The sequence below is a fragment of the Cervus elaphus genome, chromosome 33, assembly GCF_910594005.1.
Source record: "Cervus elaphus chromosome 33, mCerEla1.1, whole genome shotgun sequence".
In the NCBI taxonomy this organism is placed as follows: Eukaryota; Metazoa; Chordata; class Mammalia; order Artiodactyla; family Cervidae; genus Cervus; species Cervus elaphus.
Window position 1 is genome coordinate 37,763,499 of NC_057847.1, and position 13,816 is coordinate 37,777,314.

At 36.3% G+C, this 13,816-nt stretch overlaps 1 protein-coding gene across 2 annotated transcripts in view; it reads right to left on the reverse strand.

Annotated features, from left to right (window-relative positions):
* The window catches only part of PSMD14 (proteasome 26S subunit, non-ATPase 14), a 99,646-nt gene that overhangs the window by 9,724 nt on the left and 76,106 nt on the right, over positions 1 to 13,816 (reverse strand). For both annotated transcript variants that reach the window (XM_043894240.1, XM_043894241.1), the window contains 2 exons: positions 9,652 to 9,726; positions 3,500 to 3,625 (listed from right to left, as the gene is read on the reverse strand). In XM_043894240.1, coding sequence (XP_043750175.1) covers positions 3,500 to 3,625; positions 9,652 to 9,726 — 201 coding nt within the window. The remainder of the gene's footprint in view (positions 1 to 3,499; positions 3,626 to 9,651; positions 9,727 to 13,816) is intronic.

Below are 13,816 nucleotides of genomic sequence, written 5' to 3' on the forward strand. Positions count from 1 at the left end.
GATACCAATAAGAATTTACTTAAACTTGTAATGTTACAGAGAAATGAAAACCATTCCTACAGTCTGCTGAATAATAACTTAAGTCTTAACTTTTTAATGTATAAAAGTTAACTGTTTTAAATACAATAAACAATTTCTTCTCTTTAATCTCTACAACATATACTAGAAACATTATATATATATTTCCCTATAATCTAGAACCAATGGAGATTTCTAGCTGGAACACTACATATAAATCAGGGCAATGTTCTTCAAAGCCAACCCTAATTCTGCTGGATTTTAGCTTGTATGGGCTCATCAACATTTTTTCCAAAGCTCTCCATTCTCTCAAAAGACTGGTTGTTAACTCTCGGCAAATCTTACACACTATCTCTTGGCTAATATTTTGTAAGATGTCTTTAAATTAAAAAGAAAAAAATTAATTTTTTTTTTTTGCTGTGACAACTAATACCAATTTTAACTGTGACAACTAATATCAATTTTACCTGTCTCCAAAAGCTCTAGCCCTTGCTGTCAATTTTTAGTCCCACTTAGTGAATTGTTCATTTAAATTCTATTTTTCTTTTTTGCCACACTGTGGCTTGTGGGATCTTAGTTCCCTGACCAAGGATTAAACCTGTACCCTCAGCAGTTAAAGTGTGGAATCCTAACTAATGGACTGCCAGGGAATTCCTTACTTGTTTAATCTCTTCATATCCTTTCTCAGTCTTTCAGTGCATGCATATGTGTTAAGTCGCTTCAGTGGTGTCTGACTCTGTGCAACCCTATGAATGATAGCCCACCAGGTTCCTCTGTCCATGAGTTTCGCCAGGCAAGAATACTGGAGTAGGTTGCCACGCTCTCCTCCAGGGGATCCTCCTGACCCAGGGATCAAACCCGCATCTCCTGCACTGCAGATGGATTCTTTACCAGGGAAGCCCCTCAATCTTTCTACTTCTACTTAAACTGGAAATGTTAACAGTATTAACATACTTCAAGTTACCTAGGCAGGAGAACTTTAATTCATTTTTTATTCCTTCTTCTTTCACTTTATCTATCCAACTGGCACATTTTATTTTACTAATCTGTTGATACCTCTGTTCCTACTACCACTGCTATAATCCACATAGACACTTACTACGTTTGTTTGGGTAACAGGAAGTTCCTCCTAAGAAGAATCTCCATTTCAAATCTCCTCTTACAATACTTTCTTCTATACTCTTGTTAAATTATGTTTCTAAAGTCAGGTTCTGGGTATATCATGCCCCTAATCAAAAAATAAACTATCCTGATTTTCCAGACTGTTATTTGACTTCAGTAATTTAAAAATCTCTATTAGCCCACTATTTAGCCTTTCATGTACACGCTTCTTATGTACTCTACCCAAACACAGTTTCCTAAAGATGCCCTTGCCTATTTTGTCTCCGAGTCTTTGCTCATGATATGTAGCTGGCTTGGGGTAACATTTCTTTGTATATCCAAATCTTACTCATGCTTTAAGGCCTAGTTCAAATGTTATTATTCTCTAAAAAAGCATCCTGGGTCTCTCCCAGCTGAAAACAAAAAGCTTTGAACTACAGGACTTCACCTGGACTTCTCTATGGCAGTGTTCTCTAAGTTCTAACTTGAATGGGTATACAAATTTCTTGGAAATCTTGTTAAAATGTAGATTCTGATTTAGTAGGTCAAAGAGCCTGCATTGATTACAAGTGAAACTGATGCAGCTGGTCTGTGGACAATTTGAATACTAAGGTGTTATCAAACACACCAGTTATGGTCTAGTACTCTGGTACTGAACTTTTCTTACTGCCTTTATTTTCCTAAAGATGAAGGAAGAATCCCTGTTTTCACTGAAAATTGCACAGAAGATATTCGATAAATATTTGTAACCATAACACTGTACATACAGTGTGTATATATGTTTTACAAATCGCAGGTTTTTGATCCTTTAATAGATCACAAGCTATATGTCCATGTACATAATATGTATATATATAACTGAAACAGAATGAAATCAAGTCAAATTGAGAAAGACAATAGAATGTATCACTTGTAAAAGAGTAAATATTGTTTCACAGAACTTCTGTTGTAATCCCTGGAGAAGGGAAAGGCTACCCACTCCAGTATTCTGGCCTGGAAAATTCCATGAACTATATAGTCCCATGGGTTTGCAAAGAGTTGGACACAACTGAGTGACTTTCACTTCACTTATATACACATACATACAAATACATTCCATGTATTGGGTCGAAATGTAAAATCTATTCTTTATATGGATTTTGGTCAAAAAAGTAGAAAAACATACGTTATGAGTTGAATCATGTCCACCCTAAAAGGATACACTGAAATCATAACCTTGGTTATAGTTTAGGATTATGCTGCCACAAGCCAAAGAATACCTGGGGACCAACAGAAGCGGAAAAACAAACAGAAGGATCCTCCCCTGCTAGAGGCCACACAGGGAGCAAGGCCCTGCCAATACCTTGACTGTGGACCTCTAGCTTCAAATCGTGAAGAACAGAAATCTGTGAATAAAATGTTACCACGACCACGTATATCTCTGTGTGTGTGCATGTGCTCAGCCTTTCGGTCACATCCGACTTTTTGCAACCCTGTGGACTGTACCCTGCCAGGCTCTTCTGACCATGAGATTTCCCAGGCAAGAATGCCAGAGCGGTTTGCCATTTCCTGTTCCAGGGGACCTTCCCGAACCAGGAATCGAGTCCAAGTCTCCTGTGTCTCCTGCGTTGGCAGGTGGATTCTTTACCACTGAGCTACCTGGAAAGCCCCATATATACTTTAGCGTACAATAAACATTTTTAGGAGATTCTCAAAATTATAACTTTTCTCACATCCTCATATGAAGTGGTCTCCCTTTGCTCTTCTTCTTTATATCATCCTGTTTACTGTCTTCACAGCATTAATTATAATGTATTGTGTTGTGTTTATTTGTTGACTTTGTTTCCTCGGCCAGAAAATGAATTCCAGGAGGATAGGTCTTATTTTTTACTATATCCCCAGAGCCTGGCATCTAACAGGTTTTCAATAAATACTTATTTAATGAAAAACAGGAAATTTCATAAGTTACATGTTATGAAGCACTAAATGCTATTGTTGTTCACATCTCCTCGTTCCTCCTTCCCTTCCAAGAAAAAGTCCTCTGAATAATGGAGAGATTTCAAATGTAAAAGACCATTTTACATGGTCTACAACAGGGGCTGGCTAACTACAGGCCATGGGTCAAATCTCGCTGGATGCCAGTCTTAGTAAATGTTTTACTAAGACACAGCTTCACTCATTCCTTTATGTATTTATTGTCTGTGGCTACTTTTACACTGTAACGGCAGAGTTGAGTAGTTGCAACAGACTGGATGGCCGGGATGGCCTGTTGAGCCTAAAATATTTACTATTTGATCTATGAAATAGGCCACTCTGCCCTTAACTGTTTATATAATGCCTGATATCTAATCGCACATATTCCAAAGGTTATAAGAAATAAATGTTGAAAATAAGTTTTTACCTTATTGTAATTTTTTGCTAATTCCAACATCTCTTTTACCACTGATTCATTATGTTTACAGTGTTCACTGTAGTCCTGAAGTGTCAAACCTTCCATCCAACTCTTCTTATGCAAATTTAACAACATCTAAAAAACATAAAGAAAAATTAATTATGCTTCTATACTGAAGAAATTTCCTTTATGTCTTGAAAAACAACTTCACAAACAACTTTTGGAATTAATGAATTTAAATTTAATTTTATTAATTTAAATAAACCCTAAAGAGCATCCTCCTAAATTTATATTAATGAAACTCTAAGGAATACTCCAACCCCACGGCCTTTGCATTTGCTGTCCCTCTGCCTCAAAGGCTATTTTCTTTATCTTTGTATAGCTTACCTTTCTCACTTCCTTAGGGATAGATGCCACTTCTCACCACCTTATAAAAAAGCCACTCCACCCTATCCTAAACATCTTTCTTTCCTTAACCTGTTTTATTATTTTTATAACACTATAAACAGCTGAAACTTGTGTTTTCTTGTTTAGTGCATTTCTCTCTCACTAAAGAGAAATCAACAGGGCAAGGACTTTAATTCAAAATCACCACGGTCTAGATTCTGGAATCTAGATCATAATCTGATCATAGCAAATACTCAATAAGTATATACTGAATGAATGAAACTACTATGTTATGCAAAGGATTTCTAACAGTTCATATAGTCCAGCTTTCAAATACCAAGATAAGGAGGTAAACGCTCTCATTTACTGAATGACTTTGTGTCTGTCTTTCTGAGCCTTTGTTTACACTACCTATGAATTGAAGGCTTGTAGATAATCTCCAAGTTTCCTTCAAATTCCAACAGTCTGTCTATAATTTTTTAAATTTAAATTTTATATCAGAATGAAAAGTCATAAAACTGCAAAGAAAATCAGATTCATCCAGTTTGCAATCACATCAGCAAACTAGGATCAGATCCTATTAGTGATCACAGAACTAAACACCTTAGCTCATTATTTCTCAAACTGGACTCCTAGTTCTGAATTCTTAGAAATTCGTCAATTTTCAAGTTCAAATTCCTAAGACAGTTTTTCTTGAAGTCCTGTTCTATAAATAATGTCCTTCAGTTGAGGAGTATCAGTGAATAAGAAGAGTTTTCTAAATGATTGATAAAATTACACAATACCAAAAAAATGGTAGCTACAAAATGATTGTTGTTTTCTTGCTATGAGAACCAGTATACTTTATTTAACTTTTTATTTTGTATTGGGGTATACCGATTAACAAAGTGATAGCTTCAGGGGAACGGCAAATAAGACTCAGCCATACTTACACATATAACCATTCTCCCCCAAAGTCCCCTCCCATCCAGGCTGTCATACACCATTAAACAGAGTTCCCTGTGCTATACAGTAGGTCCTAGAAGCAGTATACTTTAAGTGAGATCCACAAGGCACGAGGCTCTAAAGACACAGTCAGAAGTGAGTTTAATTCAAAAGAACTGTTTGCAGCTAAAATCAGTTCAAAGTTTTCCTTATGCTGAAGAATAAGCTACAAGTCAAAATCACCTATGAGCATTTTTAAGACACAAAAACTCCAAATTCCCTGATTCCTCCCCTAGGGCTCATGGAGGCAAGAGTAGTTTGAAAAAACCTGGAAAACTCCTGCATATGTAGCCGCAATTTCTTTCAGTGCTTCCCATCTTCGCCATGGATAATGTTTTAGAAAATACATCTTCGGGAAATTTTGGTGCAGTTGCAACTACCAATGTTATAAGACAGTGAAAGTGTTATTCGCTCAGTTGTGTCCAGCTCTTTGCGACCCCATGGACTGTAGCCCACCAGGTTCCTCTGTCCATGGAATTCTCCAAGCAAGAATACTGGAGTGAGGTGCTGTTTCCTTCTCCAGGGGATCTTCCCAACCCAGGGAATGCTATAAAGCTATATATACCAATGTTATAAAGCTACCTTTAATTAAGTGTTGAGAACAGGATTTTTGGACACTTCGAAAGCAAACCAAAAAAGTTCCCACAGAGCAGAATAATAATCCCACCCTGCCTGGACAAGGATTGCACTGGGCCCCTCAGGTAAGACTTGGAGTTAAGTATACAAGTTGGTGGGATAAGAATAAAGGCAGGGCTTTTGACATTAAGAAAGCACCTGAACTGAGCTATGCCAGGAACATAAATATACTATTAATTAATTATTTATATGTGTGCTTTTTTAATACCAAGGATGGTAGCTAAGTTTATAGGATACTATAAAAGGAAGAAGAAAAAGAAAAGTCTGATGTAATTAGATGGATATTTCCAAACAGTTAGGTGTCAGATATAAGACTGACAACATATTTATAATATATTTATGTATCTGAATGAATTTTTCAGTTTGTGTCTGAGTGGTACCCTTTTTACCCACGGCCTGTACCTAGTCTACATAAAATTAAAATAAGTGTTGAAAATGTTCTTTCAGTTATCAACTAAATCTACCAAAGCTGCTATGAACTTTGGAACAAAAGCAAACAGATGGAAGAGAGTTTTATGGTTCTGTGTCTCCCCTCAGGTCAAGGAAGAACTGGCCCCCTGCAGCACCTCACTCAAAACCATGGACCTTTGAGGGAGTTTATTGGTGGCTTAGAAGTTTTAAATCAACAGATTATCAAACTTCAGAAAATCTTACATGGCACATGCTCCCCACAAAATATAAATGAGCCAGAAAATGGAAGTGATCTGGTTGAAAAAGGGAGTATTATAGGGAGCCCTCCTATTCTACCTCTAATACACCATATGCACTAGAATCCCTTCTAAGGTAATTCTGTGGGGAACACTTTCAACTAGTAAGAAGATCTTGTTTACTACTGATTACTTATCACGTTTGAACTTCAGAGTGTATGTAGTATGCAAAGCTTACTGACTGTCAACAGTACTCCTGCTCTTTAAGACTTTTTTAAGTCTTTCTCAGAGAGAAACGCAAGAAGATTATTTGGAGGATGACCAATTGCAGTAATAAAGAAAGAAAAAAGAAGTTCAGATTATAATTTCAAAAAGCAATAGGCAGAATATTTCTAACTAGTTGACAGAAAAACTGTACTCAAGATAACCCTAAAATAGTAGAAGCTAAAGAATGGTAATTCATCAAGATGCTAGGTAATTTTTAAAGTATCAAATTTTACCCAAAAAAGATGTCCTTTTCATTATAGGGGACTGGAATGCAAAAGCAGGAAGTCAAGAAACACCTGGAGTAACAGGCAAAATTGGCCTTGGTGTACAGAATGAAGCAGGGCAAAGGCTAATAGAGTTTTGCCAAGAGAATGCACTGGTCATAGTAAACACCCTCTTCCAACAACACAAGAGAAGACTCTACACATGGACATCACCAGATGGCCAACACAGAAATCAGACTGATTATATTCTTTGCAGCCAAAGATGGAGAAGCTCTATACAGTCAGCAAAAACAAGACCGGGAGCTGACTGTGGCTCAGATCATTAACTTCTTATTGCCAAACTCAGACTGAAATTGAAGAAAGTAGGGAAAACCACTAGACCATTCAGGTTATGACCTAAATCAAATCCCTTATGACTATACAGTGGAAGTGAGAAATAGATTTAAGGGACTAGATCTGATAGAGTGCCTGATGAATTATGGATGGAGATTTATGACATTATACAGGAGACAGGGATCAAGACCATCTTCATGAAAAAAAATGCAAAAAGGCAAAATGGCTGCCTGAGGAGGCCTTACAAATAGCTGTGAAAAGAAGGGAAGTGAAAAACAAAGGAGAAAAGGAAAGACAAGCATCTGAATGCAGAGTTCCAAAAAACAGCAAGGAGAGATAAGAAAGCCTTCCTCAGCGATCAATGCAAAGAAATAGAGGAAAAATAGAATGGGAAAGACTAGAGGTCTCTTCAAGAAGATTAGAGATACCAAGGGAACATTTCACGCAAAGATGGGCTCAATAAAGGACAGAAATGGTAGGGACCTAACAGAAGCAGAAGATAGTAAGAAGAGGTGGCAAGAATACACAGAAGAACTGTACAAAAAAGATCTTCATGACCCAGATAATCACGATGGTGTGATCACTCATCTAGAGCCAGACACCCTGGAATGTGAAGTCAAGTGGGCCTTAGGAAGCATCACTACAAACAAAGCTAGTGGAGGTGATGGAATTCTAGCTATTTCAAATCCTGAAAGATGATGCTGTGAAAGTGCTGCACTCATTATATCAGTAAATTTGGAAAACTCAGCAGTGGCCACAGCACTGGAAAAGGTCAGTTTTCATTTCAATTCCCAAGAAAGGCAATTCTAAAGAATTCTCAAACTACCGCACATTTGCACTCATTTCATACACCAGTGAAGTAATGCTCCAAATTCTCCAAGCCAGGCTTCAGCAATACGGGAACCGTGAACTTCCAGATGTTCAAGCTGGTTTTAGAAAAGGCAGAGGAACCAGAGGTCAAATTGCCAACATCTGCTGGATCATAGAAAAAGCAAGAGAGTTCCAGAAAAACATCTATGTCTGCTTTATTGACTATGCCAAAGCCTTTGACTGTGTGGATCACAACAAAATGTGGAAAATTCTTAAAGAGATGGGAATACCAGACCACCTGACCTGCCTCTTGAGAAATCTGTATGCAGGTCAGGAAGCAACAGTTAGAACTGGACATGGAACAACAGACTGGTTCCAAATCAATAAAGAAGTACATTAAGGCTGTATATTGTCACCCTGCTTATTTAACTTATATGAAGTACATCACGAGAAACACTGGGCTGGAAGAAGCACAAGCTGGAATCAAGATTGCTGGGAGAAATATCAATAACCTCAGATATGCAGATGACACCACCCTTATGGCAGAAAGTGAAGAAGAACTAAAGAGCCTCTTGATGAAAGTGAAAGAGGAGAATGCAAAAGTTGGCTTAAAGCTCAACCTTCAGAAAACTAAGATCATGGCATCCGGTCCCATCACTTCATGGCAAACAGATGGGCAAACAGGGGAAACAGTGGCTGACTTTATTTTTTTGGGCTCCAAAATCACTGCAGATGGTGATTGCAGCTATGAAATTAAAAGACGCTTACTCCTTGGAAGGAAAGTTATCACCAACCTAGACAGCACATTAAAAAGCAGAGACATTACTTTGCCAACAAGGGTCCGTCTAGTCAAGACTATGGTTTTTCCAGTAGTCATGTATGGATGTGAGAGTTGGACTATAAATAAAGCTGAGCACCGAAGAATTGATGCTTTTGAAGAAGTTTTTGGAGATGCTTTTGGAGAAGACTCGAGAGTCCCTTGGACTGCAAGGAGAACCAACCAGTCCACCCTAAAGGAGATTAGTCCTGGATGTTCACTGGAAGGACTGATGTTGAAGCTGAGACTCCAATATTTTGGCCACCTGATAAAAACAGCTGACTCATTGGAAAAGACCCTGATGCTAGGAAAGATTGAGGGCAGGAGAAGGGGACAACAGAGGATGAGATGGTTGGATGGCATCACTGACTCAATGGACATGAGTTTGGGTAAACTCATGGAGTTGGTGATAGACAGGAAGGCCTGGCGCACTGCGGTTTGTGGGGTCGCAAAGAGTCAGACACGACTGAGTGACTTGACTGAACTGAACTGAAAAAAATCTTAATTCATCAAGATGCTAGGCAGTTTTTAAAGTATCAAATTTTACTACTATAAAAAGGTGTACAAATTTAACTCTGAATATCTGAAAATCCTTAAAATGCATTTCCCTTTTGACTCACCTTTATCCTAAGTTTATCCTAAGTAACATGGTACTTTTTAAAAAACACAATACAAATACAATCTAATTTATTCCTTTCAAATCTGGAAAGTTATCTAGCAATTTAGTGACAAAAGGTTATTTTATTGGAGAAGATAAATTAATCATAAAAATCACAGACCTAGAAGAAAGATTTTTCTAATTTATCATAAAACCAAGCTGGAATGTTTGTTTCCTACTTCTTCCTCTGCTTTAGCACATACCAAGAAGGTAAAACTGTCTTTCAATTTGTCCAATAAAATATTCCTTTGTTTTATGCTGCAATTCAAGAGGAATGAAAAAACTTTTGACTACAATAAATGAAAGAGGTCAACAATTTAAATTCAAATAAACCAGGTAACAGTTATATTGTTGAAATAGACATTTTTCCTCCTCAAAGGTAAAAAAGTAAAGCTCACCTTCTGTTCCAATTCGTTTTTCCGATAGTTAATAGTAATGGAGTAATAATGTCTGTTTAGTCCATGAATTAATGCCTATATAAATGATTAGAAAAAGGACAAATTAGTATTTTTCATCTAATAAAATAAATACAGCTGTTTGAAACTACTGACTCATCTGGTAGACAATATCTTTATATCTTCCTAAAAATGACTGTTTATCCAAAATAAATATTAAACTATTTTTTTTTCAGCTAAAGTTTAGGAGTGAGGTTCTGAGGTATGGGGCACACATTCTTTAAAGCATGATATAGCAGCACAAAGTCAACAGTTTTAGTAGCCTTGCTCGGAGTCAGAAACAGTTTGACTTCATCAAAATCTAACTTAGAAATTAACTATTCATAATTTATAAATAGCACATAATTTATTAAGTCTAATTTTATGATCATCTAGGCAGGGGCTCTTTCTTACTTAGAGAAAAGTCTAAAAAGCTGTAATAAAATAATTATTCCTTCACCCACAACATTAATCTGGAGTTTCCCTTTTTAATTCAGTTCTAATATATTAAAAATAACTGTCTGCACATGTCTCTAAATTAATAAAATGGAATCTGTTCTGTACTGGGTCTAGTGACAGGCACTCTCACTAAGCAGTACTTATAGATATCATTTGGATTAAATTTATATTTATTATTGTCCCTGTTAATCTTTCATACTGCTTGTGTTAGTTTTACTACTTTTATCTAAATACTGTAATTGAAAATCAGGTAGGTAGCGCCTTTAAGTTCAAAACTGGGAATTTCAGCAGAAAAGTTAATCTCTAAAATATAGACCTGTCTGTGTGCCCATTTGGCTAAGTACTTTCCACTGTACTCGATCACTGAGAAAAACAGGGAGACCATAACAAAAAATTAAGCTAATGGCATGGTTTTATTAAGAAACAATAACCCTGCATGTGCTGGAAATGTTTCACAATTGCTTAAATAACTTAGCAGCAGAGGTTCAAATGAGGTCCAGAACAGTTTCTATGGACTCCTCAATCAGCCTTCTAAAACATTAAAGCTCAGAAATGTACATTGGATATATTTTCAAGTACAAAAACAAAAAGGGCTTTGGGGTTAACACTCAGGAATCTAAAGATAAACTATATAGTTAGATTTGTATAGTGTAGTCTTAAGGTGTTGATGTAAAAAAAAGGGGGTAGACAGAAAACATTTGATGAGCACCTGGCATCTGCTTCTGGCATCTGTCTTCTAATCTTCACAGCAACCTAGTAAGGTAGGCTGGTTCTGTGTGTATTTCTGACAGATGAGGAAATAAGACACTAATCTCAATTTGTACTAGTTTCTACCTAATAAAAGGCAAAACTAGGATCTGAGCCTAAGACTTTTTGACTCCAAAGCCCATGTTTTTTCTACCATACTATGATGCTACAATGTATCTCAGAAATTCTTCAATTCTTTGTACTCTTAAGAATGAGAATGAAAACAAAGCAGAGTCTTATTATTAAATTTTGCTAGCAAAATCACCCCACCAAATACTAACCCATTTTAGATTATGTACTGCAAAAATCCATTCTCATATTTCTAACATCTGCTATAATAAAATGGTTGACATGTGCAATTAAAGTACTAAGAGGATCTATTAAATCCTTATTCATTTCAATAATCAAGAACAGTGAGTTAAATTTCAGTGCATAATATGTGTACTACTGTGAGGGTCAAACAGTGGGGCTAATCAGTGCCTTCCTTAAACGGTACTCACCTTTATGCAAATTAGGAAGTACATCCTCTCGGTGGAAGAATTTAAAAAAAGGTGGCAGACACAGCCTGGCTAGAGAGTGAAGCTTAGGCTAGATTTCAGGTGCCAACTAACCTCTCATACAAATGCTTTTATGCGCTCCAACTGTGTAATTTTACACAGTGGCCACAGAGCTAGTAATGGTATAGCCAATAGATACAGAAGTCAGCCAAATGGGCACACAGACAGGTCCACATTTTGGAGATCAACTGTACTGCTGAAACACAGTTTAGAACTTGAAGGCACTACCTACTTGATTTTCAATTACGTTATTCAGATAAAAGTAGTAAAACTAACACAGGTAGTATGAAAGATTAGCAGGGACAATAATAAACAAATATAAATTTAATCCAAATGATACCCTCAAACTATCTTCTAATTTCACTTACTCACCTGCTGCGTCCCCCCATTACATTCATCCCAAATCATAAGTAAACTGGCTCCGTTGAGTCCTTATTCCATATAAGCCCAAAAGGTGTGGGCTCTTTTATTTAGCTTAGTGAAAAATAATTTTTTTCAAATTCACCAATCTAGTTGACACTGAATTACAAGTTGTGGCAGCATACACCAAATATAAGATTAGCTTTACCAAGGGGGAGACTAGCCTCTTTCTTGAAAGGGCCAAGTTGAAAATGCCGTAGTATATCAGGCCAACAAAGAAGTTTCATAACCAGGAAATTTTGGAAAACATCAATACCTAATTTATAAATCTACACTTAACAAAACATATGATGGATTTAGGAAAATTTAGGCAATTCTTCAGTAAAACAGGATTTTGTCGTGAAACTCATTCATTCATTATTTGAAACCTGCAACAATTTCTCACAGAAGCACTATTAAAAAGCAAGGTACTGTTCTATACTGTTTATATTGTGGGCTGTAAGCTTTCAGTGGCTGACCTGGGAAGCAAATCACCTTTTAGAGCACTGTTTCTAGGACAATACATTTTAGAATTACTAGTAGCACTTAGCTTATTTGCTTCGTGGCTATGCTGACCCTTGTTTTCTTTGCTCTAAGGTTGTCAAACTTTCAAAGAAGGGAGTTCTTCCTAGGTTGATACTCAATATCAGTCTAAGATGCTATTTATTTTAGACAAAGAGTAATCTAGAGAAGTAACTAGACAAAGAGGAGTTCTGAGATCCCACTGATTTGACTTTCAGGTTATTTCTATATTTAAGTTAATCTTAAGAGTAGAGCTTTATAATTTTGTTGGTATGATAGATCTGAAGAAAAGTACACCAATAATCATTATGGTGAAATCATACTTTCTGGCAATGTCCAGACTACTCAGGAGAAATGAGAAGTTCTAACTTCATTTGCTCACTGTGTGGAAAACAGGCATATTATAAAACACACAGCTTATGAAATGCGTAATAACCTATTTATAGGTTCTTGATAGGTTAAAAAAAAGTTTCATGCTGTTAAGGCATATTTATTTAGATCTAAAGATGAATCTGTTTGCCTTATTTTACATTGATAAACTGAGAGTGTGCTGCTAAATATCATCCATTAAATCATACCTTAAAATGAAGCTTTCTTTATATAAATATAATAACTGAAAACAAACAAAACATGCACTTTGTTCCCTGCTGGGTGAACTAGGCTGCAAATGGCAAATGCAGAAGGGAGAATCTTTGCTAAATACTTTTTTGTAAGTTTTGAATTTTGAGCTGTATATGTATATTAGCTATGCCAAAATGAATGAATCTTCTAAATATAGTATAAAAGAAGAAGCTCTGCTTACAGTTCCTACAACTCACTAGGTAACCTAGGCAAACCACAAATATGCGGGGCTTCAAGTCTCCTCATCTACAAAATGACCACGATGGTTCTTTCTAGAGCAACTGATTTACAACTGCTTAACTACTGAAAATAATGTTTTTCAAAGAGTTTAATTCTGTTAAGACAATGCAGTTGTACTCAGAGCTACACTTAAGGGGCTCACAATCCTAGTACAATGCATCTATGCATCAATAGTCAGTTAACTTCCATGCAGCTGACAACCAATCTTCATACAAACTGACCTTAAGGACTTGAAATGTTGAACAATTTTTAGTGAAATAGGTTTAATAAAATAAATGTTTGCTAATTCTCAATTCTATACATTTTGACAGTATTAGTCAAATGTTACACATACAAAATAGTATTACAGTTACAAACATTAATAGAAAACTCTACATACAGTACAGGCATTAAACTTTTCCCTCTCTATTGGAAATGACTCTGTTAATGACTTCTCTTATTTAAAACATGAAAGTTCATATAAACTTTGTCTATTAGCCTTGTGTTGTCCAACATTGCTATTAACATTGCTATTAGTGCTTAAAAGTAACATCTTCTAAAAGCAGTATGTTTCACTGCAAAAAGTTTAAGAAATAGAGAAGGAA